The following is a 27,578-nucleotide window of genomic DNA, read 5'->3' on the forward strand; positions in this document are numbered from 1 at the left end:
TCCAATTGCTCTCTGACAGCAACACGCACACACACGACACACACTCCTCTCCTACAGGTAACGACTACAGCCGGACTCATTATTTTTCAATCCCAGGTTCCAGGGTGTCTATCGTCTAAAGGTCAGGACAATAGCCTCTAATTGTTTTTCGGAGGGTCACAAACCTGTTTGTCGAATCGTCCAAAGTGAGCACCTCGTGTCTCATGCTCATTATTAATAATGGCCACAGTGCTGCGGCGCCGGCTCCGGGTCAATATGCTTTCAATTCGAGCGGGAGAAACTTCAAAACTGATGCTAGGAGATGCCATGCTGCTGGAAACCCACACAGGAACACACCGATGGATGTGTGGAGTCCCTTGGCCAGACCGTGGCTTGGATTGTACATTTGAGTCTCTAATAGGATTAATCTTTGACATTTTTCGGGGATCCGTGGATGTGTTTTTGCTTTGCACAGTCAGCCGACAGTGTGGGCAGCACCGTTTTGTTGGATTTTGAATTTCTGTGTTCAACTTTTCCAGTTCTTCTATTTCACATGAAATGCATCACTTGGTGTGTGTGTGTGTGCCACAAGTTTTCCCATGGAAATAGCCACCAGACGCTGGGTATTAACAAGGCTAGAGGCTGAGCCACTAATCTGTGATGGACAGGTGCATAATGAACATGTATTTATAGGCAAGAAAAATAATGTTTATTTATAACGCTTCGTGTCACACACAAAGGCAATTCAAAGGGCTTTTTACAAGGCAACATTAATTAAAATACTCAGCGTGAGGCGTTAAGACGCACAAATTATATTAAAGAAGATTTATTCTGAGTGTTTTAGTCCAACGCAAAGGAGAAGATATGCTTTTTCAACATGTATTTAATAGTAGTCATACTGGAGCGAGTCTGCTATGTTATCGAGAAGTTTGTTCCAGATTTTCTGACAATTATGTGGAGCAGTAATTCTAAAATGCTGGTTCCGCACAATCAATTTGAGCAGAGTGAGCGGAGTGCAGAATTTCATCAAAGGGATTAAGTTCAATGCGCTCCCGAAAATTGGATGTCATCTGCATGTTAGCCGATTTATTTTATTTGGAGAAATGGATGCACATTTAGGGTAAAGAGGAAAGGACCAGGGGCGGAGCCTCGTGGATCTCCACTTTGTCAATACAGAAGTGCATTGGAGATATGTCATGCAATTCAGTAAAATTGGGTGTTGTCTGCATGAGAATATATGTTTTCATTTGGCCAAATGGAAACATTGAATGGTTAAATAAAAAGAGGACCGAGGACGGAGCCTTGTGGAACGCCACACGGCTCGTATGTTTGGATACACGATTGCTCAATAAGACGATGAATCAAACCAAAACCGCAAGAACCTTCCAATGATTTGACTTATTGGGCTTCAGTTTGTAATCACAGATCCATCTCAAATGTGAGTGTGTGTCGTTATATATACCAAGTTAGCCGCTAAGCCTTTGGCTGCTGCGTCACCGCGACAAACCCCTTGCATAAATGTTGTGACTGATTGTGATTACACAATTATTAATACCCCTGCTATGAAGGCATGAATGACAACAGCGGAGCCGTCATGACAGCGGGCCAGTTTCAGTTCACACTCGGCATTCCTGCCGAGTAAACACAACAATCTGCCTGAGCCGGTTGTCATTTCACTTCCACTTTAAATCCTGCGCCGCTGTGGGAAAGGGCTCCAGTTCATGAATCATTCACTTGTTATTCTGCAACCCAGATATGGAGGAGACGAATGCGTTGCAGTCTTCAGCCTCCCATTCCACATTATATCCGTCTTTTCGGCTCTCCGAGACTGCGATAGAAAATCCCGGCAAGTGGTAGAAGTTCCCGACTTAGTAAATGTCAATCTCTCGGCGGCTTGTGAGGAGACACAATGGGCTTTTTATGACGGCTTCAGTGCCATGATAATTAGGCGCTGGTTGGAGAGGCAGGCTAAAACTGGGACACCATTTGCATGTGTGTGCGTGTGGTGGCGGGGACGGTAACTGAGCTGATCCATAGTACACAATGGACTGGCAGCTGCTGTAAACGATAGCAAGGTCATCACCACTGCAGCCGCTCGATCAGGACTGCGTGTGTGTGAGAGTGTGTGTGTGTGTGTGTGTGTGTGTGATGGAGAGTCTGGAAGAGGGAGGAGAAAGTTGGCAAGTGTGTGTGATAGAGTGCAGCTTCATTTCCATCCATCTGTCAAAAGGTTTTTAAGAGGACTTTCAAAACTTTCCAAATAAAATGCAAATTAAGTGCATTTCCATCAACTGTATGAGAGCATATAAAATACCTTAAACATAATGTATGGCAGGTGTCTCGGGCTGATGCATCGTTGCATTGAACTGTCTAGTAAGAGGAGTCAGATGAAACAAAACTACAGCGAGAAGAAAGCATCAAGCCACGAGATGTCGAATGGCTTTCCATGTCGTCTGGAGACCGAGTCCGGGATCACGGCCAATCATCTTCATGTTGCTCGGACCAAATAAAAACTGTTTTTATTGGGTCCGATATTCTTCTAATGTGACACTTTGTAATGTGCAAAAACAGAATGATAATCTGGCTCGTGTGAAACGGAGACAGAGGAGAGCCGTGTGCATCTGACGGACATTATCCTTTTCTACGATTGGTTGTGATGATCATAAATACATAAATAAAAGTATGGATTGAAAGAAGCCTGCCGTGTAAGTAACACATATACCCGTAGGAGTGCTTGATGGGGAGATGGCTGCACAGGACCAAACTATTTTGCTCTTAGAAATGAAAAAAGAAAAAAAAATCCCGGCATGTAAACGGAGAAACACGGCATTGGAAACGTCACATTAGCTATATTTATTAAAATCTCCCTGCCATGCCTCTCTGTGCTCTAGATTTCCTTCTGGTGCGATAAGGTTTTTAATGAATTGGCCCGCGTCCAGCAGCACGACATTACCCCGACAATAGACGCCACTAAATATCTGATGGGCTCTGCCGATTCCTCTCCTGATGTGAAGCTCTAAATACGGAGAGATGCCATTAGTGCGGGGCCCGGCAGTCCCCAGCCATTATCTTAGCAACGCCATCTTGACATAAACATGTTGGAGGCAATTAAAGCGCAAACGTGTGAGTCTGTGTGTGTGTGTGTGTGTGTGTGTGTGTGTGTGTGTGTGCTTATAGCTGTCAAAGAGCAATTACGGTGACAACTTCCTCAATGTGTTTTCCGGACGGCTCATTTTCATATCAGAGGAGGCCGTGATGTTTCACAACTTGATTAATGTGTTTTCAGGAGGAGTCGCGCGTATTTGCACGAGAGCCCACGCACGACAACGCGCCTGAAATCACGCGCGCGTGAGGACGGGAGGGATTGCGAGAGGCAGTAAATGGATCTTAATTGATGCACGACATCCTTTCGTTGTATTATTTACAGGCTCGGCTCATTATTCTAACGTTCGCAAACTCTAAGTACGCCGAGCGGCTTCCACGACGAGAGCAAATACAAACACGAGCCCAGAATAGTGATAGGCCTGACTTGATTGCGGGAAGACGTGGTTGTGTGTGTGTGTGTGTGTGTGTGGGAAGTGGAAGTGGGGTGAGCATTATTTTGTGCCAGGAAGTGGGATGTGTAAACACAAAACGTGTGCGTGCTTTGCGTGCCATTTCCCTACCAACGCTCGTCTTCATTTCCTCCTAAAGCTCCATTCTTCATCATCACCGCCGATTGAGTCTTCAGATCTGCTTTCCAGGAAGCCGAGTGAGAAGAAACCGGAAGGAAAAGGCCGAAGACGCCACGGTTCTCTGCGCCGTTACTATTTCATAGGGGCCGGCGTTAATATGTCTCATAGGGCGAATAATAATATCCTCTAATCGGCTTTAGTTTCCTGCCTGCAGTCATCCTAGAGGAGAAGGCGGACATTTTTTCCAAATGATGTAAATGTGGGAGAAAAATTGTAATTAAATTCAATGAAAGATTTTTTTAAAGAAAAGAAGTGTGCTCCATTTGTAATGTGTGCATGATCACATCTGGGTGTGAGTGAGATCACATTATTCTGCAGGGAGCGTATCTGTGTGTGTGTGTGTGTGTGTGTGTGTGTGTGACATTAATTGAAGCAAGGTGCTGTGCCAGACTCGCCATTATGGGACTGAATCTTGATCTAATCCGCAGAGTTAGTGGCCTTAAATAGATAATGCTTCTGTACTGGGGTCCAGTCACTGGGGAGGCTGGACATACAGTCCATGTGGGTGTGTGTGGGAGAGAGAGAGAGAGAGCGAGCGATGGGGAGCGTGTGTGTGTGTGTGTGTGTGTGTGTGTGTGTGTACACGTACCCGAGTCGACAGCTGAATCCAAGCCAAAGGCAGAGCGGCATGCCTGTCGCATGAGCAGCGAACTTTCCAGAGTAACTGAGACCCCCAGCTGGTCTCTGCAGAGCGGCCGCAACTCCAACGCCCCGCTAACACGAGCCGACACTGCCGGATCCAAAGAGGAGGAAGGCCCGGGTGTCGGACCCGGGGACGATGGAAATAGAGGTAGTGATGAAAAGGCGGGAGCGGGAGGGGAAGAACAGATGAAAACCAAACAAGGGTGTGAGAAATGCCGAGAGCAAAGGCTCAGAAGGGAAGAAAGAACAAAACATCTGATGTGTGTGAGGGTGAGGGGAGGGGGGTGTCAGTAGATGCCAGAGAGAGGAAGCAACCCCGGTGGACTCCAAATTGCAGGGCGAGCGAGTAGCTTGTCAATCACGGCGGCCCTCGACGCGCACGGAGGAGCAGGTGAGCCGAGGTTTAACTGATACGCACGCCGACGAGTCAATTACAGGCCGGCGAGGCAGAATGTCACGGCTGCCGGACACTAAACCGACGGCTTAACCTCCTCACACCGCATCAATATGCCTCACCAGAGGAGGAGGAGGAGGAGGAGGGCCTGGATGCTGCCGGAGGCCGGGGGCACGTGCATTCCCAACAAATATGCACGTGTTGTTCTCGTCTCAGACGTCACAACAGAGGAAACTGATTTGATTTCGACCTGGACTTCCTTCCCCCAGTGTTTGCCAAAATCCCTTTCAGTTTGGTATCACAGTTTCATCACTTACCTCGGCGAAGAAGTTGACGTAGTCGCCGCAAGAAGCTGGGAACACACACACAAACACACACAAACACACACAAACACACACACTGTGCCGATGCCAGGAGGCAATTAAAACTTTGCCTCTTAATCGTCACACTGCAATGGAACCTGACCGGGCGCCAACCTCCGGCTGCGGAAGAGGAAAGCCAAAGCAGAGAGCTGCTCCATCTGGGGGGGGGGTCGATGAGAACGTGACCCCACTTCTCACCTGATTTTCTCCCTCTTGATTGCTAGTTTCAAGTCTTCTTCAGTACGCCACGATGTCCGTTTCCTAAGAGATGGTTAATCCCACCATAAAGCAGGGGTGTCCTTTGGGGTGATCGACAGGTCGAACACGTTGTTCGGTCTGTACTTTAGCTCCACCCACTACATTTTGGTTGCAAAAAAAACTAAATGGCGAACTCAAGGCTTCAAAGAGCCAATCCACAAAGCAATGAGTGACGTCACGATGACGACATCCACTCCTTTTATATACATATATTTATAAATATATTTATATTTATATATTACATATATATAAATATATTTATATATGTTTTATATATATATACATAAATATATATAGAAATATATATATATATATATATTTATAAATATATTTATATATATATAAATATATATATATTTATACAGTATATATATTTATATATATTTATATAAATAAATGACTGTAGCTTTAGTGGTTCCACTGGCAATTAGACCAATCAACCCTGATGGTGAGTTCAATGGCGGCTCTGTAAACAGTGGCAGCCCAACAGAAGAACAACACAAAAGAGTAAACAGCATCAATTGTACTGCAGAATACAATATCAGTAATATTCATATCAATGAACCCCACAGTGCCAGATAATGTGGATGCTTCTCCGAGCAAAGAAATGAAATCCTTTTGTTCCGCCGTTTCTGAAAATTGCCGCCGCCATCAACACCGCCGCTGAACAATCTGGGCGGGCCGCGGTGGGGGTGTGATGGGTGGGTCATTGTGATGTCATCATCCGATTCTTCCCGCAGACTAAATTCCGCTCTTTTAATCTCACGCGCTGTGCGTTCGTCCCACCGAGGGCCATCTGGAGGGTCGCTATCTTAAGAACCAGTGTGCATTGAGGGCTCGAGGCTCAACGACTCCACTCGCCAAGTCTCAGCGGGACGGCGCCGAGCCCTCGTGGGCCAACGAGGGCCCGAGTTCCATATTCAGCTTTTTTAAAAACCCAACAGTATGAAAGCATCCGTAAAGAAATACAGGAATGCAGATAAGACCCGTCACATGTCCGGCGTCCACAAGCTCCCCACTGTCCATCCTGCTTAACTGACTCACACATCTCCTCTCACACACACACACACACGCACAATAACACACACACACATAGAAGAAGGCTTCTATAGGGCTGTTTGCTCTCCACTTGAGTGGAGGAATAGGATGTGACTGGCCCTCACGGACATCTATTGGCCTTCACCCCTCCAGGGTATCACCACACATGTGTGTGTGTGTGTGTGTGTCTTTCATGAGTCACTTATCAAGTCAAGGCAGCCCCTCTGGCCTCAGACCTTCACCTCACCTCTCAGGCCACGTGAATGCCCACGCACGGCAACTTTAGTCTTCAAAATGCTTTTTGTGAATGCATGTGTGTGTGTGTGTGGGCTAGCTCGAAAAATTAAGCAAAACACACAGGGAATCCCCGGCTCAGCCCCCCCCCCCCCCCCCCTCTCGTCCTTCTCCCTCTGAAGTGGGGTGGGCTGAGATAAGGCGTGTTAAAAACACACTCTCTCTCAGAGGGTGGTCAGAGCGAGCAGGTCACTGATCTCTGATGTTTACAGGGGAAATCCATGAAGGGTGTGTGTGCATGAGTGTGCATGCGTGTGTGTGTGCTTTATTTGCTGAACTCTGGCTGCATCAGTCTTGAGTTTTTCTGTTGAGGGAAGATTGTTGATCACCCGAGGCGACGGTACACTGTGAGCTCCAGGCCGTGCCAGGGAATGTGCTTATAAATCCGGGAAGAGGTCACGCGAGTGCAGGACTCTGCCCCCTGTAGGACAACGTCGGCATCAGCATCGGTGCGTGAATGATGAAGCTCCTTTGGAAGTTGTATTCTTCTTTATCAAAGCAACTTGTGAAGGAGATTAATTAGGCTGTGTGTTGATGTGTGTGTGTGTGTGCGTGCGCGCATGTGTGTCATTCTCATTTCCTCCCTATCATGGAGTTTATCTGTGGAGTGCAAAGAATTGTGGGGGGGTGAGGGATTGGGGGGAGAGTGGCAGAATGGAAAGAGGAGACGGAGGAGTGTGGCGGAGAGGAGCGCACAGACGGAGGAGGGATGGAAAGTCAAGCCGCCGAGTGAGAAGGGCAGGCAGTTGGGAACTTGTGTGTGTGTGTGTGTGTGTGTGTGTAGCTGTGTCCATTTGACTGTTATGTCTAGAAAGGAGGCGTAATGGAGGGGACGGAATGACTGAATGAAGAAGAAGAAGCTCTAAGCCGTCTCAGCAAAACGTATACATGACAAATAAAACAATTATGCAAAAAATAAATAATGCGGCGCCTTTTTCTATTGGGGTGGGGGAAGTGTGTGTGTGTGTGTGTGGGGGGGTTCATCCTCCTGCACAAAAAAAGAAAGAGGAAAACTTCTCCCTGTGTTCCTCCTGCAGGCTGCAGTTCAGTCGAATCGAGCAGACGAGCTCGAGGTGGCATCCAGATGTGTGAAACTGGTAACAATGCTCATGTTTGTGGTGGTGGAGAGGGGGTGGGGAGGAGGGGGGGGGAGGAATAAGAGAAGCACAACTTTGTCTTTGCGACAAAGAGCTTCTCAATTAGCCAATAATCGCCTCGCCTTAACGAGCAGGACATTTCTTAGCACTAATGAAGCTGGTGGCAGCCGCAGAGTGTGTGTGTGTGTGTGTGTGTGTGTTTGTGTACAGTATGAGGTGTGTGTGTGTGTGTGTGTGTCTTTGCAAGAAAGCCTGGCGACAGAGCGGAGATCTCATGGAGTCGGGTCCGCAGCTCATTTTCAGCGAGCTGTTTGGCATTCTCTGGAAGGAATGCGTGGATGGATTACAGCGCTGGCCGCGACAGACACTTTCCAATGAGGCTCCACTTTGTCTTCGCCCCCCCCCCCCCGTCTAATCCCCGATGGGATGGACCAGCTCTGCAAAAATGAAAATGAAGCCCGGAAGTCAAACGACCTGCCCGTCAGATAATGTTTCACGTCACATATAACCGACGCCAAGAGACCCGGGACATGAAACGCCTGTTGTCGCTCTGTGAACCAGGCAACAGGAAGCTGAGCGTGGACAACAGGAAGTGACTGCACCTGACCAAGAAATAGTCCAAAAAAACTCAGGATGTTCATTTTTAAGATATACTATGTGAGCGTTAAAGGTGCTGCTCGATGGATCCGGTCACTTTAGAGCCGAGTTAGTGGTTTCCACGCATGTGTGCTAAGCTAAGCTAACCGGCCGCTTCATGTTTATCACACAATTACACAACATGGTATCAATCTGCTCGTACAACCCTCTGCACACACGTTGCAGGAGTCAAAGTCAGTCGTTTCCCTCTGAGTTATAAGGAGACGATGCATCACACCCCGTCCTCAAGCTCGAACGGAAACTCAGCAGCCTCTCATTCCTCCTGGGCCGGGCGGCGAACTGGGACACGCGACATATGACCCCATCCTTTCCCTGCCGTTCACAGCAACCCGACCCCCCTGACCCCCCCCCCCCACTGCCAAGCAAAACACCTGGCATCTGCATGAGAAGGGGCGCCAATTTCCCAGTGACTGCCAAGGCGGTCAGCTGAGCCTCTGCCACACACACACACACAGTCAACATGCGCGCGCGTGTGTGTGTGTGTGTGAGTGCGTGTTGCGGATGTGCTGCCGTGTGTCAGGAGAGACGGCCCTGGTGAGAATTGTGAGCGAGGGTAAAAAAAACTTCTGGGAACGTTCCCGACGATATTTTCACACGGCCGTGGAGCGCCGGACAAAGTGTCGACATGTCATTTTTATACGGCTCCGACATTCACGCAGTTCCCCGCGCTGCGTGCTTCCATTCCTTGGCGCAGGTTGCGGTGCGTGTCAGGAGGCCGGGACGGGCGCTGAAAGCCTGATGGATGGGGTCCAGGGGTCAGGGACTTCAGCTGTCGCTGGCCTCATCGCAGCCCGCCTAGCCTCGGGTTAGCATCAGCAGCACTTTTTGGGCTGTGTTTCATTGTGGGTTTGGATGGGGGGAGATGTCGGAAGAGAGGGTTCGGGAGGGTTCGGACACGAGGGATCTGACCAGCCTGAGCATCGGCAGCACAGGAGGCCAACACACAATGCCGCCTGTTCATTGGAGGTGGGAGCCGGCGGGGGAACCAGTCGCTGGTTCTCATGCTCATGTTGGATCCACTGGTTTTAAAAAAACTAAAAGAAAATCCATATTTCATATTTAAAATGTATATATATATATACAGGACTGTCTCAGAAAATTAGAATATTGTGATAAAGTTCTTTATTTTCTGTAATGCAATTAAAAAAACAAAAATGTCATGCATTCTGGATTCATTACAAATCAACTGAAATATTGCAAGCCTTTTATTCTTTTAATATTGCTGATTATGGTTTACAGCTTAAGAAAACTCTAAAATCCTATCTCATAAAATTTTAATATTTCCTCAGACCAAGTAAAAAAAAAGATTTATAACAGCTGAGTGTTTGTCAAGGCTCAGGAAACCCTTGCAGGTGTTTCGAGTTAATTAGACAATTCAAGTGATTTGTTTAATACCCTACTAGTATACTTTTTCATGATATTCTAATATTTAGAGATAGGATATTTGAGTTTTCTTAAGCTGTAAGCCATAATCAGCAATATTAAAAGAATAAAAGGCTTGCAATATTTCAGTTGATTTGTAATGAATCCAGAATGCATGACATTTTTGTTTTTTGAATTGCATTACAGAAAATAAAGAACTTCATCACAATATTCTAATTTTCTGAGACAGTCCTGTATATAAAAAAAAAAAAGCACCTCAAAAAGCAGAAGAAGGAATGCTGTGTTGAGCTTGGAGCATTATGGTCTGTATTTACACTAACTGGCTGAACCCACAAGAGCTTACCACACTGAGCTGACTGTAATGCAGATGGCATTCCAGCTGCATGCCCCCCATATGTTACCGGCGTGGCTGCAGAGAACAAAGGGACCTGGTTTGATGGTGGATTCGACAGCGTATGAGGATCCGGGGTCTCGGGCGGTCCGGCCCCGAAAAGGAAAAGGAGAAAAAAATCCCGTTCTTCTCCTTAATGGGATACAACGATGTCATCAGCTCTGAAAAAAAAAGGGGGGGGGCTGCTGTGCCAGGAGCAGCTGCCCCCTACGTTGCCATGGCGACGGCCGGCGGAGAAGATGGTGGCACGGCGGCACGGCCGGTGCGCGTGGGCCGAACGAGAGCCGGCAAAACCCGGTCTGGATTAATGTGTCGACTCGGCGAAAAGAAGAAGCGAAAAAAGAAGAAAAAAGACATTAAGTAAAAATTGATGTCTTAAACACAGCACAAGGGGAAATCAAGCAAGAATATTGCACAGGATATGAAATGATTTCCAATAGCAGCCCAACTGTGGAAATTCAATTTCACAGCTCATGAACAATATCAAACAGACATGCCGGCTGAAGGAGCACACTCCGGCGTGAGTGATGCGGGATCAAAAGGCTACACACAAGACATAAAAGCGAATGAGGTGGGTGAAGGGCAGGCTAACTGTAACGCTAATCCATAACTCCACCAATCTCCATATTCAGGCCGTTTAAACTGCACATTAGCCACCAGCGATTCCCGGGGCCTGCCTCAGACCCCGGGAGGAGCGGGCCGGCCCGGCTTATAATGAACTGCATAATTAAATGAGGAGCGCGGCTCGGCTCGGCTCCGGGGGCCGGGGCGCGGTAACGAGGGCTGAATTGAAACAAATGGCGGCAGGTGAAGGACAGGAGGACGGCGGGCTAATGCGGTGGAATGGAATGTGCCTTTAATGAAGAGGGGGAAGGGTGGTGGGGGGTCACGAGCAGGCCGAGGTCACCGCGGGCCCTCACCCGCTCGTTTTATTCTGCAAGTCCCCCCCCCCCCATCTCCACCCCTCTATCTCTTTTTTTTGGGCCTGTGTGGGAGAGAGATAAGTGTTTCCACCCTCCACTCTGCTGCCCCCCCCTCCCCTCCCCCCCGCCTTTTGATTGACACACGCTAACAAGCCGAGGTGTCGGACAGGGGGGCGCCGGCAGAATAGATAGGTAAGGCTCGGAGAACATAACCAGAGTTCTCCCGCAACCCCCGTGGTTCACGGCGACGGGGAACCGCCGGGGCTTCTGCATCTTTCTCTCCATTTTCAGGAAAGTGCGACGAGGTGTCAAATTAATTCATGGCGTAAAGAAGAAAAAAAAGGAAGTGAATTTTTTCAAAAAATAAAATAAAAAAGGGCCCCGGCAGAACCGGCAGGGAAGTTCAACGGGAGGCGGACGGGAGGCTTGGTATCATGTGAGGAGGAAGAGTCGCTGACGTGAGGCATGAACATATATCTGTCAGTGCATCAGCGGCCTTGACCCGAGCTGAGTGTGTGTGTGTGTCATGTGATTGAAACTGAAGCATCTCTCTTGTAAAAGACCATGAACAAACGTGGGGAGACACACACACACACACACACACACACGCTTGTTTAATGGCCGTTAAATGCATTTAATGCGAGGATGTTCCGTTGCTGTTGTTTATTGTCTTTGGCAGCCAGCTGACCACAAGCTCTTGAAGGAGGCGGTTGACTTGAGTGCTGGATGGCGTTTGGCCCTCAGCGAGAGTGAGATAAGGCGGAGCGTGGTGGAGACACGTCCACGGTGGGGGGGGGGGGGGGGGGGGGCGTAGCTTGAAACACATGTGGGGATCTGGAGGATCCACCAGGCCACAAACTGTGAAATAAGTCCAGCAGTTGTCTTCTTTGTGTTGGGCGGCGGGAATCAGGAACACATGTGATGCACCGAGTCGTCCAGAGTCGACTCCCCTTGTGTCACATGCACTCGATGGGGAGGTATAGTTTGGGGATTGGAACTCACTGGGCTTTCTTCCCCCAGAGCGTAAATACGGGTCTATTCAGACGTGAGAAAAATAATGTGTTTTTGGACCATGAAAGCATTTGCACGTTTTAGTAGAAAGACCCAAATACAAGCGATAACCTGAAGATGAGCATGATGTGTCCCCTTTGAGGTTCACTTACTTTGTTGAAGTGTATTCTTGACCTTGAAACTCGAGGCCTTAATACTAGTTTTTAGTGAAATAAGTTACGTTGTTATTGTGTGAAAACAAAAAATTAAACAGGGGGGGGGGGGCGACGATGACAAGTAAGTGGACCTTTAGGATTTATTTCTGGTCAAATGTGTGTTGCCGAGAGGAGGTACCGCTTTTAAAATAATCCTTCCTGCCGGCGCGTTCGAGGCCCGTCTCATTGTTCGTCTTTACTGCCCAACAAAACGGCCCATAATGTTTCCATCGTCCGACACTCACACTTAAGACCCCGGAATGTCTTTGAACGCCAAACCGGAGGTATAGCTTATAAAAAAAAATAAAAAAAATAAAAACCGTACATGTTCGCCAGTGCATTACCATCCCATAATGCCATTACCGGGGGGGCATTACCGGGGTAAGCCTGTGGCAGCAGTGCGTGGGACTGTTGACGCACTAAGACTCTTTCCGGGGGTTAAACCTACCGGGCTCTGTGCAAGACGTCTCGTCATCGCGGGCCAGACAGCTGCAGACAGCTGTTTACCGGCTTTGTGATGGCGATTCTAAAAAAAGGGGGACTGCACAAATAGAAAGGTTATAATAAGCGTGTGTTTATTGCCTTACTCAAGGCGGCTCGTGCCTCCCCTGGAGTCGGTCGGGGGGCCTTGATGTGTGGAACGGGATGCAGTCCAAGTGGAGCAGAGGCCCGGTCCTGGTTGGCCTCGGCCAGGCGCTAATTAAACACTAACACAAAGAAAAAGCCTTCTCCACACTCTATTTATTCCCCTTTTAAGATCTAATTTCACAAATTATCGCCATCTTTATTTCAGAGAGCAATTGGGCAGTCATCATTTTCTCGTGGACTTTTCCCTGCCTCCGATTGTTGAATATGACTCGGCCATTATCAGAGCTCCTCTCATCAGTCATCTGCATCTGAAGTGTGCTCAGAGAAATGAAGCCGACTATTTCTTTATGGCTCTTTAAAGCAATGGCTCGTGGTGTTGTCGTAGATATTTTAAATATGCATAGTCTGCATAATCAGTCAAATGGAACAGACACGGGATGAAAAGATTTGTTGCGGCTCAGAGAAAGAATATTCAAAAGGTTTAATGCAAAATATTTGTAAATTTAAAAAAAAGTACCGTGCATTCCTTGGACAGCATGTTTGACTCAGATCAGTGACATGTCAAAAGATTAAAAATAAATCGTATTAAGCTCTTTATTAGCTGCACCATGTGAGGATTCACACAGAACACTTTCAGAATAATCTGTGTGCGGATCAACATTTATACATTTTCATTAGAAACACCACCAATATATATCACAAATAAATTCATATGCATTTTATACGTCTGAAGTAAATACATCAGCCACGTCAACATCCAAAGAATCAAAGGCAAAACTACAAAAATCTAAGCGTGATATCCGGATGGAAAGGAAGACCCCGAGATGAGACATCAAGGACGAGAGGATACTTTGAAGGGGAGTCGCTTCCTTTTCCTGTTTGTCCACTTCAACTTCCTGTGTCTCCAGCCCGGCTGGTCAAGGTTCTTGATTTCCTTCAGTTGGATCAGCTTGTGCAAAATGCTGGAAAAAGTTGATTCGACACACTAAATGTGTACTAAGTTTACTTATATATATATATATATATATATATATTGAATTGGCCTTAATTAAAACCTTTCACACACACATACACACATAGGCGCACGCACACACACACACACACACTTGTTAAATCTGTCTTGGCCTGTGGAGAGAGTTATGACCAGATGGTTCTGAAGATAAGCCTCATTTTAGCCCCCAGCTTGTCACTTAAAGCGTTTCATGGTTCCTGATCAGATAAGTTAAGACGGCCGAACCTCACTGATCCTCACCGGGAGCCAGACAGCCGACGTCAGGTTCCACAAAGCTGGAGACGCATCAATGTGGAGTTATTTAGATTCTGTGTGTGATGGGTCCGTCCTCACACCGCCCCGATCAAGGGGTTCTTCCGCCTGGGGTCGGGTTGTCTGTCGGGCTGCCCGTCGTCCCCGTAGGCGTAGCGCTCCCTGGCGTCGGGGCTGGCCTGCCGGTGGCCGTCGAGCCGCCCTCCGGCGGCTTCGTAGTAGTGGCGCCCCCTGCGGCCCGCGGGGGGAGACGGGGGGACGTCCTGCCTCGCCGCCGCGCGCTGATGCTGTCCCGCGCCGGAGGACGGGGGGTAGGGGCGCGGGTCGGCCGCCGCCGCCTGATGGACCGGAGGGTCGTGGTAGTGGCCGGGGTAGGCGGGCTCTCTCGCCACGGGTCTGGAGTGGGTGGGGTAATCATATGGCTCCCTCCTGAAAGAAGAGCGGAATCAGAACAGCCACACACACTCATATATATGTATATATATATAGTTATATAGCCTATTTAAGTATGCATCAGCACAAAGAGGAAGACGATATTTAACACTGGTTTGAACTGGTTTGGAGGAGAAGACGTGCCAGAGATTGCCCCCCCCCCCCCTCCTGCAGTAAGCCCCCTCCTGTTCTTCAGTTTACGTGGTGAGGCCTTGGCCTTGGCAGGGTCAAGTTGTGTGTGTGTGTGTGTGTGGGGGGGTGGTGGTGGATGAAGAGATGCCAAGAGATAACAGCGAATGCCTTGGTAAGCATATATGAGGTCGTGTGTGTGTGTGTTTAGCTGGAGTGTGCAGGTATGTGTGTGTCCCAAGGGGTCCGCAGTAACGAGGCAGCCAGCTGGAGGTCTCCGGTTCCCTCCCACGAGCTCTGGGTGATTAGGGGCTAAACCCTTGGGTAAGGCGACCCGCGGGCCTCGGGGAGACAGAAGGAGACAGAGAGAGAGGAGAGAGAGAGAGGGCTGCTCACCTTTCACATCTGAATGTTTTCCATCTTATGAGCTGTTTCCAGTGCCGAGTGACACACACACGTCTCGCAAGTAAGCACATCTAAAAGTCAGGTCTCCATCGGTCGCGCTGGAAGGGAAACTCTCCTATTTATAAAAGTGGTGATCGACAATGAGCCAATGATCACTCTGGGCACATCACCACCTCTTTTGGGCCACATGCAGAGGACTGAAGGTGACCCACGGTGCACATGCAGCGGTCAGCCTGCGACCACTTGCTCCTCTACGTCCTGTTTTGGGGATAATGAGCTCTCAGGTGTTCGACGAGTTCACGTGCACGGGGACTTTTCGTGCAATCTGAGCCCGCGAATCTCTGCATGGAGAGTTTCTGAGGATGGATGCGGCATCAGGAAATCAGAATATCGCAAAACGGACACGCGCACAAATTCAATCTGCTCGGCCGAGGCCGGAGAATAATCCGGTCTCCCTATTCCCCCCGACGACGGACGCCTGGTTTCTTGGGAAACCGCCTGAGTTTATATTTCGAGTGATGGTCACAGCCACAGTTCAAACTATCGAATGACATCAATCAGCAGCAGCACGGATTTGGACGTTTGCTCGTTTGCTTCCCACCCTCCACAATGCATCCCACTGTACTTACTATACAGGAGCCTGGAGATGAGCCTCTCCCTTGTCCTGCCATCGTACCCCCCCCCCCCCCGTCCCCAGAGCGGAGCTCAGCACCTGTTGACTGGCCAATTAGAATGACTCACTCACCAGAGATTAGGTCGCACACACACAGCCTGTGCATACGAGCACTTCCCTGGAGGACATTCGTGGACTGTGCTGACGTGGATTTCTATATATGTGTGTCCCACATATCAGTGGAGTGTGTGTGTGCTTTCTGGCCTGACCACCCAAACAGAGCGGGGGTGGGTGGGCGTAGAGAGGGGACGACGCACACAGGTGGTCCCAAGAAAAAAATAGCGCCGCCTTGTCAGTCAGCAGAGACGGAGCCGCTCACACACACACACACACACACACACACACACACACACACACACACACACACATTCACACATGCATACACACACGTGCATGCCAAGGCTTGAGATAAGGGAAGTGGAAGAGCACGGCGAGAGAGAGTTCATATGGAATTATGATGTGAGGAGACAGAAGCAGATGTGGAGGGGCTCTGCGTGAGAACATGTTCCTCCACGTAGAGCTCGGCGAGGAAAAAAAAGAAGAGAGACGAAGGTCAACCTCCTCATCAATCCAGATTAAAGGCTGAAGGCCACCAGGGGAGGCAAGAGGAAGGGAAAGAAAGGATGGAGGGATATAGGGGTAGAGGGAGGGGGAGCACCTGGGTCCTCAACCCGTCTCATGGCCACCCAAACAGGCAGGAACCTCCGCCGGCTTCCCCATTCTTCTCTCATCACCCCCCCCCAATCCTCTGAGATTTTTTAAATTTCCACATCTTTTTCCACCTCTATATTCATCTTCCTCCCCTCCCCTCTCTGACCTCTCTGACCTCTCCCCTTGGTATCCACACTATGTTTTGTCTTCCCAGAGGTAACAACGAGGGCAAAGAATTAAAATGTGAGGTTTACGGAGGCAAAATGAAATGTCTGGTGTCGCAACTTTGACAGACAATCACAGACGGACCCATCTGGTCAAACTCATCAACAAATGTTCCTAATTATTAAACATTGATCAGTCAAATGAACCAAACGCACTGGTTTAACGGGACGCTTTTCGTGACATTTTCAGAATGACTCGGGGATTCATGAAGGAGGATAAACTCCTGTGGTGGCATAAGGCGCACAGGTCTGGACGACCTTTGACCCCGGCATGAAACGGCCTCACAGAACAGCACCAGTGGCTGTGCGTGCGTTGCCTTGTGTCTGCTCATATGGGAGGATACTTGTGTTTCTTCACGAGGGGGTTTGACTATGATTTGACCTTTATTTCAACAAAATGTATAACTTGTGATCTTATTGTGGCACCTTTGTATAAAAAGCAAACATTGGGGAAGTCCTGGCATATTGTGGCTAATAGGATTTGTCTATCCGTGTGTGCGGTCAAGCAGCTGGGGGATTAAGGGGGTCCGCGGGGCTCGCTGACCCACAGAGGGTCCCTCAGCCCCGGGTCACGCAGCTGGCTTCAGCCGGGTGGAGGAGAGCGAGCGGGCTCAGTCCGCTCACCTGAAATGTCCCCGGACGTCCCACGTGAACTCGGGTTGAACGTAGCAGAACTCTGAGAGAGTCGGGGGAGGTCTCTTGTTTACTCGGCTACTTGACTTCAGCGGAGCATCGGGCGAGGACGCGAAAGAGAGGAAGCGTGAGAAGGAGAAAGGAATACAAACACGAAGGAGGAACACACCAACAGAAAAGCCACTTAACCCTTGTGTTGCCTTAGGGTCATTTTGACCCGATTAAATATTTAACCCTCCCCCGGCCTTTGGGTCATTTTGACCCGATTCAATGTTTCACCCTCCTGTTACCTTTATATTTACTAACATATTTTACCCTCTGGGTTCAATTTGACGCCAGCAATTAAAACCTCCAGAAAATTATTAGAATTAATATTGTTTTCCAAGTTTAACTGTGAGGCACTTTATGTTTGTTTGTTGACTACCGAAAGAACACCCACATTAAACATTGAATTAACCCTAAGGCGGCAGGAGGGTGTAATATTGATTCGGGTCAAATTGACCCTTAGGCAACACAAGGGTTAAGACTTCCATCTGATTATTAAACTCGATTCTGATTTTTGAAAAAACAGAACATGCCAAATCTGCCGAAACACAATGGCGGTTGGCGTCGGCAATCGCAGTTAAAAGAGCGCTTCTGACAACACGGGACGTGCAGACAGTGCGTGTTCGCCGGGCTGTCGAGACACTTTCACGCACACTTTAAAAAAATGTCAAAATGAAAATAACATTTAAAAACTAGAATGGGCATTCGGTAGAGCGCATACCTTCGCATATCACAAGATTGGGCATTGAATTATGAACATTTTGGCATTAGTTGCATGCCAATTGGACACAAATGTATCGTGCTATGGTAAAAAAAAGATGTTGACCTTTCCATGACTTGACCTTGACCTTTGACCCGATTGATGCCAAAATCTAATCAAATGGTCCCCGGATAATAACCAATCATCCCACCAAATTCCATGCGATTCGGTTCAATACTTTTTGAGTTCTGCGAATAACACGCATACAAATAAATAAATAAATACACGGCGATCAAAACATTACCTTCCGCATTTTCAATGCGAAGGTAACGAGGAAAAGGAGACGGCTTAAAAGACAGAAGGATGAAGGAGAGGACAGACGCAGACACTCGTCGGCCCCTCGGAGGTCCGCGTGGTGCGAGCGCCGTAATGACACACCGTGTAATACATGCGACTCACACTTGGAGAACATCGGCGCCGTGGAGCGCTCGCTCCCGGACCCCCCTCTGAGAGCGGCGCCGACAGAATGCTACGTCCAGGCGAGTGTGGGAGGTGTGCGTGATTACAGCGGCAAATAAGGGAGGGGGGGGGGGTGAGACGGTGTGTGTAGCTTCTGCCTTGTGACGGTGAAGAATGTGTGTGTCGGGTGGCGGTATGTGGGATGGGGGAGGCTGACCTTGCACCTGCCCCGAAAAAACGGAAGGCGGAAATAACTGTTTATTAGACAATCCCCATGCTGGTCCCCCGGTCCGAAACAGCTGGACAACAGCCACGTGTCCCACAGCTCGGTGGGTTCCCACATTTCAACATTCAGAAAGGTCGCGTTTCAAAATGTGACGTGAAATTAGTGAGAATTGCTCCGCAGACAACAACAACAACAACAACCCGGGGACGTTCCACTTCATCACATGAACACTAAAGTGTCCTAAAGTAGAGCGATGTTGTCGACGCCGGCCTCCTAATCTGGTTTCTTTCACATTTTCATTACTTTACAGAAATTTGGGGGGCGAAACACAATAAACTCATGAATACATCTATTCTTTATATTACAGCGGAGCGCAAGAGGAACTATAACCAAAAGGAGCACTCAATGGAGCGTGCCGTTTACAAAGTTAAGGCACACACACACACACACACTAAATGGAACGCCAACGCTTGAACACTGAACTGCATTCACCTAAACGACGTTCTCACATGTAACTAATACCTGTGAGAACACACCGATGCAAAGCGGACGCACATCTGCGCCCAATTGTTGGTCAACCGGCGAGGAACAGACACGCGGCGCGTGAAAAATGCATCAATTTGCTCTGTTGAAGAAGAGGGGAAAAAAACAGCTGCTGCACTTCACTGCCAAACCCCCCCACAGACACACACACACACACACACACACACACACACACACGCACGTTTCACGCGGCGTTGCACGAAAATAACAATTAATAGTAGCTGAAAATGCATTCGTGTATTTAAATGTCGCGACGCCGCTGTCGGCGGTTTCCCGATGAGAAGCTGCAGCCAAAACACGGCCATCAATTATTACACGAATAGTTTATTTAAAAGATGTGTTACAGTATGTTTAGCGAGTTGGCATAATCATTAGTGGATGATGCATCCTCCGCATTCTCCACATTCGTCCTCGTCTCAACACAACCACACACACACACACACACACACACACACACACACACATCTAGTTCCAGCGCTAATGGCTGTGCTAGCTGAGTGCTCGAGACACAGAGCAGGCCCGGCTGGCAGAGGGAACCGTTAGCCGCTCCGGCTCCGCTAATCAAACCAGGGCTGTGTCAACAACAGCGGTGGAAATCGGCCCGTGTGTTTACGCTCGCCGCTACCACGTATAGCGAGCGGGGGTCGAGGGGGGGGGGGGGCGTGGGGTGGGAAACGAGAAGGCGAGGAGTGACGGCGAGCAGCCCGCATGCACACGAGGTGCAGGCGCTCTCTCGCGGAGCTCACGCCGAATGACACGTCGTCCCCGGGCGATGTCACGCTCCAGACGACTGTCGATAACCGCTCGTTCCACGATGTGATTCTAATGGAGTTGCATTAGTCAAGGCTGCCGCTCTCATCCACGGCGGGTTCGAAGGTCAAAGGTCGGGTTCCCTCCGACGGTACAGTACGCGTAATGGAGACGTGCGCTTGGGAAAAGCGGCAGCGGTTAACGACGGGAACAGATGGGAAATGCAGAAACTTCCCGGCTGGCCGCGAATCAAGATTCCATTTCTCAGATTCCTGGCGGTTCAAGCGAAGTTCACCGGCCTTTTCTCCTCTGGTGCGTCGGGTTGAGAGCGAGGAGGAGAGCAGTGGAATCCTCTCCGACGGCTGCGCCTCCCCCACAGAGGAGCCGCCCGGCCGCATCACGTTTTGTTTTACACACACACACACACACCTGAGAGGCTGTGAGAGCAGGGAGGACGAGACGAGAGAGGGAGACGAGATACGAAGGGATACAAAGAAGCGGCGGACAAAAGGATTGATGGAATCAGAGAAAGAGAAGTTATTGTAAACAGGTAGCGAGGCCACCGGCGGCTGCAGCCGGCTGATTCCGTTACGCTCGGCTGCGTCTGAGCTCAAACACCGTGAGCTGGACAGACCACCTGGTTCCTCCATAAAAGGGCCCGGCAAATAAGAAAAGGGTCAGGGCTTCCTCTCGGGAAATCAAACCAAAAAATAAATAATCCGCACATCGCTTCAGATGCTCTCGGGTTGCTTATTTTAACACAAAAAGAACGGGGTGGGTGGGAGGGGGTGGTCACGTGACCGTTTAAACCAATCGCGTAGGAGACGACGGCAGCTGTTGTGGGGCAAATGTGGGAAAAACGGCCGCGGCGAAAGACTCTGCGGGGACCCGAGGAATGAAATGAGTGACGGAGACAATAATTCTAACTGAGTTGGGCGACTTTAAAGTGAGCCGTTCGACAGCAGCGGGCGGGGACGCCCTCGATCGCCGATACATCAATAAAAAACTCAATTTGGTTTTAATAAAGATGCTGGAAAAGTGCGACGGAAATATGACTTCTCCCCACGAGGTCACTGCGGCGAAACAATAACGACCTGTGCAATAAATTCAAGCTCCGGGAGCTCGTGACCAATGAAGTCAGACAGCGGAGGAGAAATAAGCGACACAATAGACCTCTAAACAGCATTTTAGAGGCTTTTCTCCCTTCATTTCTAACGTCACTCTCATCTTTTCGTTTTTATTCATCCTATTCTAATCACTCACAGTGAGTCATGTCATTTATTCTTTTCTAGTCCGCATTGCTCCTCGGTGTGTCCGGTTTGGACGCGGCCCATTAGGGCCGGAGCAGACACGGCCCGGGGGTCAAAAGGTCCACGTGCTGAAAACCAAGTGGCTGTAAGGCTGGCAAGTGGGTCGAAGTGTGTGCACTTTAACGCAGAGGTCAAAGGGGACACTTCCCCACACCGGAGAGCCCTCGACCTGCTGAGGACAAGCCCTCTGGTTCTCAAGGAGGGGGCCGCGGGCGCTCGATCGGGAGCCGGAGAGGCTCCTCGGAAACGGCGAAGCAAACGCACGAGACCAGGTCCAAAAGGGGACCGGCACCACCGTGGTCCTGTTCCACCGTCCGGGTTCGACAGGAGGTTCACGAGGCCGGCGCCGTGCTCCGGGTTCGAGGCCCGTGCTCTCTGACTCACTCGTCATCGGCCTCGCGTCAATCGGCCAATTATCAGCACCGGCGAAAGACCTTGCCGCGCCAATCCGGGCCCCTTAATCCAATCACTTTTTGAGGGGGGGGGGGGCGTTGGGCGAGGAGTGGGTCAGGGGCCTCTCTGATTGGATAACCTGGGGCTGGGTCGCTGCGTCCGTGACCCGCTGCTTTGAATTGGTAATGATGTTAATATCCTCCATATGGCTGCGTGCGTGCGTGTGTGTGTGCGTGTGCGTGTGTGTGTGTGTGTGTGCGCGCGCCCCCCTCGAGCGCGGCGCCTCTCAGCAGGCCGGGCTGCACCCCGGCGATAATGGCTGACGGAGAGGGGAGGTTGGAGCCAAAGTAGCACTATCGCCCTCCCTGGGGCGGACCTCTCCTCGCTGCCACTTCCAGCCCCGGTTCCAAACCCGCCCTCTCAGACGGCGGCGCTCGGCGTCCCAGGCGGGAAAAAGGCCGGACGGCGCAACAACACTTTGGGCTGCGGGATTGGGATGAGAAATATTTTCCCCGATACCAAAGAGAAGGCGGCAGATCCGGACTAGTGTGTGTGTGTAAAGCACAGAAACAGACACCCCTCAAAGATGAAAAAAAACCCACTATAATAGACCACACTTGTAGCTGAAATAGGGATGAACATGTTCACACCATGCAACACAACGCTGAAAGTGAAATATTTAAACGTCTGCCTCGATTCCCCGTCCCTCTGACTCATACCTCTGCTGCACTCTACTCACTCTCCATTTGCTCCCATCTGTGAGGTGCTTTGCAACATCTCCTGTGCTATCCATCCCCACACACACACACATGCACACACACACACACACACACACACACACACACACACACACACTCACCTCCTTCACCCCCAGCCGGCTCCACACAAAGGCAGGCCAAATGTATGCTAATGAGAGCCAGGCCAATGGTGGAGCCGCACTCGTTTTGAGAGGAAATGGCTTTCAATAATGGCGGCCCCCGGGGGGATTTTGCACAAAGTTCAGCTCCACTTTGAAAAATGCATTCAATTCACTGCTGTGTCTCTTTCTCTCCAGTCTTCTTTTTTTCTTTCTCCCCTCGAAAAAAAAAATGATTTCCCAGAAAAGATTTGCATCTCCTCCTCCTCTTCTTGCCTCTGTATTTATGCTAGGGGGAGTCAGAGGAGTTTTTTCACGCGCCTCTGAAACCTGTTGAAACTCTATCCGCCCGCCGGTTCTTTGCTCCGCGGAGGCAAATGTCCCCAGAAGCTTCATGCATTTCATCGAAGGACATCCTCTGAATCCTGGGCCTAAAAATACTTCGGAGAGGAGATGAACACAGTGAAATAACGATGGTCACGAACATTATTGGAACCTGGCTTCTTATCTTTCTGCCTCATCACATAGAAATATATGGTAAAGTCCAATATTTCAGAATATCGGTTTGTTGACGAGCACACGGACCACACCTGGTGGCGTTATGAGGCAGCACATCCTCACATCCGAGGGGCCGCGGATCGGAGAAAAGCCTGCTCTTTCGCTTAAAAATAGATTCTGCCGATTCATGGATCGTCGGTGTGTTGTTGTCGACTCGCCGTTTCAGCAACGAAAAATGCCGAACGCAACTTTCCGACGGGCTCGGAGGACTACATTTTCCGGACCTGCTTTGCTATTATTCCGGAGAAAGTATCGATAAGCGGACGGCCCGGCTTCTTTTTTTACCGTATACCGTGTCTAAGTATAGTTTGAGCTCTGACAAAGGTCACGCGAGTCTCCATCGGCCTGTCTCTCTCTCCTTTTAGGGTTTGTCTCCACAGTTACACTTGGCCAGTCTCTCTGTCTCCCCCCCCCCTCCCCTCAGGTTCTCGGCGTGTCTCCTCCTGAGCCGGGTGCCGATGTCTGCGCTCCCTGGTGCCTGTCATATCAGGAGGGGCAATAACCCGTGAAATGACTGTTCTCTCTCCTCCTCTCCCGTCCCGGTGTCCCACCTCGTTGCCTCCGCTTGGTCTGCCGGGGCCAGCGGACGACACCGAGATGGCGTTTGCTCGACACACACACGCGCACGCACAACGCTCCGGTGGGGTAGGACTGATGTATGGGTGGTGCGGCACTGCTGGGAAATGTGCATGTGCATAATTCGACATTTAAGCAAATAGAAAGAAACGGGTTGTGCGGTTCCATTCAACCCACACTAGAGGTTATAATTCCGTTTTAAGAGCAAACCGTCCTCAGTCCGTGTGTGTGTGTGTGTGTGTGTGTGTGTGTGTGTGTGAGAGTGATCCTCCTGCCTGTGCCTTGCTCTCTGGAGAGCTGAACACTCCTATTCCTGGGATGAGAGGACACTCCCAAGGCAAACACTCCAGATTTAATTATAAGCTCCAAAGAGGATTAGTCTGTGCCGTGTGTGTGTGCGTGTGTGTGCATGTGTGTGTGCGTGCGTGTAAGAGAGAGTGATGGAGACACAAAGGGTAGGAGTGGTAAGAAGTTATCCCTCAATTTCCTGCAGTGAGGAATAAAACACACACACACACACACACAAAGTGGTCCCACCTGGGCTGTGTGGGGTACTGCCGCTCCACCTCTTCGTAGCGGGGCGCGGGCCGAGAGTCGGGACCTCTGGGCGCCATCTGGTGAGGAGACACAGGACACGGAATGAAAACATGTCGACACAAACCAAAATAATAATAAAAAATCCCCCGGTTCAGTCAGCTGACGGTCAAAAGCGCCCTGGAGCGAGACATCGAAAAACAAAAAGGACGCGTGAAGCCGTTTGCCGACTCTCAGCCTATTGATGCAGAACCCGTGCATCCTCGAGCGGCGCCACTTGAGATCCGACCCAGTGGGCGTAGGTCATGTGATCACGGCTCGTGGTTTCAGTGAGAAAGAGAAAAAGAAAGAAGAAGAAGAAAAAAGAAGCTAAACACGGAATGCCCCACATGTGGACACACAAACACGGGCGACCACATGCAGGCGTGTCCCTCCGGTGAACACGTGCGTGTTCGTGTCACGCAAATACACCAGTCATACGAAGATGAATTGCATTCTGGGTGGGTTTTTTCTCGACTTCCACAGATCTGGAAGCTGTTTGCATTTCAGAACGACTTTGGCCCACAGTAACCGTCTCAGGTCGTCCTCTTCTGGGCTTCTACAGGCCTCACGCGGCGGGGGGATGGGGGGGCGGGTGAGAGAGAGGAGAGCGCATGCCGTTTCAATTACCTGCAATCTGGGTTTTCCACATACAAACACGGGCTTGTTTACTCGGTGGACGTTTCATTGGATCCGAGCGACGTCACAATCCAACCCCGCGCGCTCCGGAAGAGCGGGGATGACTCCGCGCTCCGTCGGCGGGCTCGAGCTCATCCTGCAGCGCGGCATGACCGCATGTCGTTAGCCGGGAGCCCTAATGTCTCTGAGTGGGAGCCGGGAAGTGAACGGCACATCAGAGGCAACGACGGGGAGAGCTCTGCTCACTAATGTGGCTTTGTGCCCCCGTGTGTGTGTGTGTGTGCGCGCACATGTGTATGTAAATATTGGTGTTGTCGGGGGTTTAATATGATGTCGGGAAGAGAGCGCTCCATCTTTGGATGCCGTTAGGTAGGGGACATTATGCAAAGGGACGCATAATGTGAGGTGAAGGGGACATTAGTCTCAGCGAGGAGCCGGGACTCAGGTGGGGGACGCAATACATCTCATGAGCAGGAAGGAGGGCGGGGGGGGGGAAATGTGTGTTTGGACAGGAAAAGAAATGAGTGAAACTTCATTGATTGTATTAACATAATAGCCTGCAGCCATAGGTATGGTTGATTCCCTTATTAACTGACAGACACACCCGCACACACACACACACACACATAATATGGCTGTCATATATATGCTTTTCAAACGGAAGCCCATTCCCCCAAATTAGAAGAGCCAGCTTTAGTGCCAGATGATGCACTTTGAAAACCACATACACACACACACGCGCAAGTAAACAAACACACAAAACAAGTCGTACTCTCACCATGGCAACTGGTAAAAAAAAAATACAAAATATGAAATTCATCCGTATTAGAGAGAGTGCCAGAAGCCTCATCTTGACACTTTGCTATTAGCTCACATCCTCCCACCCGAACCCAATGACATCATATGTGTGTGTATCTTCAGTGTGTGTGTGTGTATATATAAGTGGTTATCAGAGGAAAAGTCTCATGCAGACAGTAGCTGAGAGAAAGCCAGACCAGAACACAACACACACACACACACACACACACACACACACACACACACGTGGGGGAAAATACTAATAATCTAAAAGCTAAAAAGACGTTGATAATCTTGGAGAACACCGTTGGTGCGAAATCAACGGCCAAACCGTCCAATCAGCAGATCTTCAGACTCCTCCAAGACGCTGGGAGGTGGGAGCGTGAGCTTCAGGAACAATCTCGCTCACAGAGTGAATAATTGTGTTGAGTCATTGCCGCGATTCAGCAGTTGACAAACGCTCCGGCAGAGCGCCCGGCACGCGCGTGAGTGAATGAGCAGAAAAAAGAAGAAAAAAAATCACTTTCCCATTTTTCCAAATTAGAAAGCCGTGCGTTGACGCACACCAATCAACTCTGGCGGCACAGCTGTCGCATTCATCACGGAGTATTGCCGCAGCTCCGGAAATGAATTTTTCACAAAGCACTTTTGGCTTTGCTGTAAACTTGCGATGCTCCCATGTACAATAAACCCTCAAAAGAGAGTCCAAGTGCTTTGACATGATGCTGAGCTTTCCTGCCGCGGCTGAGATGCTCAGATTTGGCTTCTTTTTCCTTTTTCTTTTTTACAAACCGCTTTTTCCCACGTCGTCTCTTGCCAAACGGCATCATCAGCCTCCTGTACTGCCATCTACTCCTCTTCCATCCATCCGGTCCCCCCACCCCTCCCTCCATCCATTTTGCAGGATTATTATGCCTGCGTCTCAGTGTGGCAGCCTCTGTCCCCCCCCCACATACACACACACACACACTACGCCACATAGCAATGGACTCCTTTCCAGCTGCGAGCAGTTTCTTTCTGTCCCAGTTAGTAAACAGTGGAAATGTTCCCATCGTTACGTCGGTTGTTTCTGTCCTCCTTTTTGAAGACGGAAAAAAAAGAAGAAAAAGACAGTTTTAATGAGAGTTGTTTTGAATGAAAACATTTTCCGTCAATGTGCGGTCGCTTTTAAGATGAGTGTATAGTGACTTTTGTTTCTTTTCGCATCTACTGAGGGTGTTTTATTCAAAACAAATAAAGAGTTGGTGCTTGTTGCAGCCGGGGGAAGACGAACCGATTCGCTTTGATGGGGCGGAATTTGTTTCCGAGTTTGTTTTTGGAAGACCAGTGAGGTGTCTGAGGGAGTCTGGGGGCTTTGAAGGAGAGAGTACAAATGTTTTTTTATGTTCATAAATTATAATCGTCCTATAATCCTCACGATGCCGATTGCCACCGCCGCCTCATGTCAGTGGGTAATCTCGAGTGTCTGAAATAAATCCCTAATGTTCCTGTAGAAAAAAGGCTCGTCGGCATCGTCGCCAACTAATATCAACCAATCAAATCTCGCGATAGGTCAACGCGCCTTTTTCCAGCACGCGAGATGATGCTGCGTGGAAAACAGGAGGCTCACTTGCCCCCCGAGTGTACACTAAACACTCCCACACCTGGACCCTGCTCACTCGGAGCTCGTTAGCAGTAGATGGTACACACACACACACACACACACACACACACGTACACAGGGGGTCCAAAGGTTACAAACACTCAGACTGGAATGCAGTCTATTTTGGTAATCGGCCAATCTGCTGGTAATTGTC

At 49.6% G+C, this 27,578-nt stretch overlaps 1 protein-coding gene across 2 annotated transcripts in view; it reads right to left on the bottom strand.

The window, feature by feature from the left end:
* Nucleotides 1–13,411: 13,411 nt before the first annotated feature.
* Nucleotides 13,412–27,578, bottom strand: part of pard3ba (par-3 family cell polarity regulator beta a) — a 101,910-nt gene continuing 87,743 nt past the window's right edge. For both annotated transcript variants that reach the window (XM_056431005.1, XM_056431006.1), the window contains 2 exons: nucleotides 24,310–24,386; nucleotides 13,412–14,638 (listed from right to left, as the gene is read on the bottom strand). In XM_056431005.1, the coding sequence (XP_056286980.1) occupies nucleotides 14,287–14,638; nucleotides 24,310–24,386 (429 nt within the window). In that variant the 3' untranslated portion in view covers nucleotides 13,412–14,286. The remainder of the gene's footprint in view (nucleotides 14,639–24,309; nucleotides 24,387–27,578) is intronic.

The sequence above is a fragment of the Pseudoliparis swirei genome, chromosome 14 (assembly GCF_029220125.1).
Source record: "Pseudoliparis swirei isolate HS2019 ecotype Mariana Trench chromosome 14, NWPU_hadal_v1, whole genome shotgun sequence".
Lineage (NCBI taxonomy): Eukaryota > Metazoa > Chordata > Actinopteri > Perciformes > Liparidae > Pseudoliparis > Pseudoliparis swirei.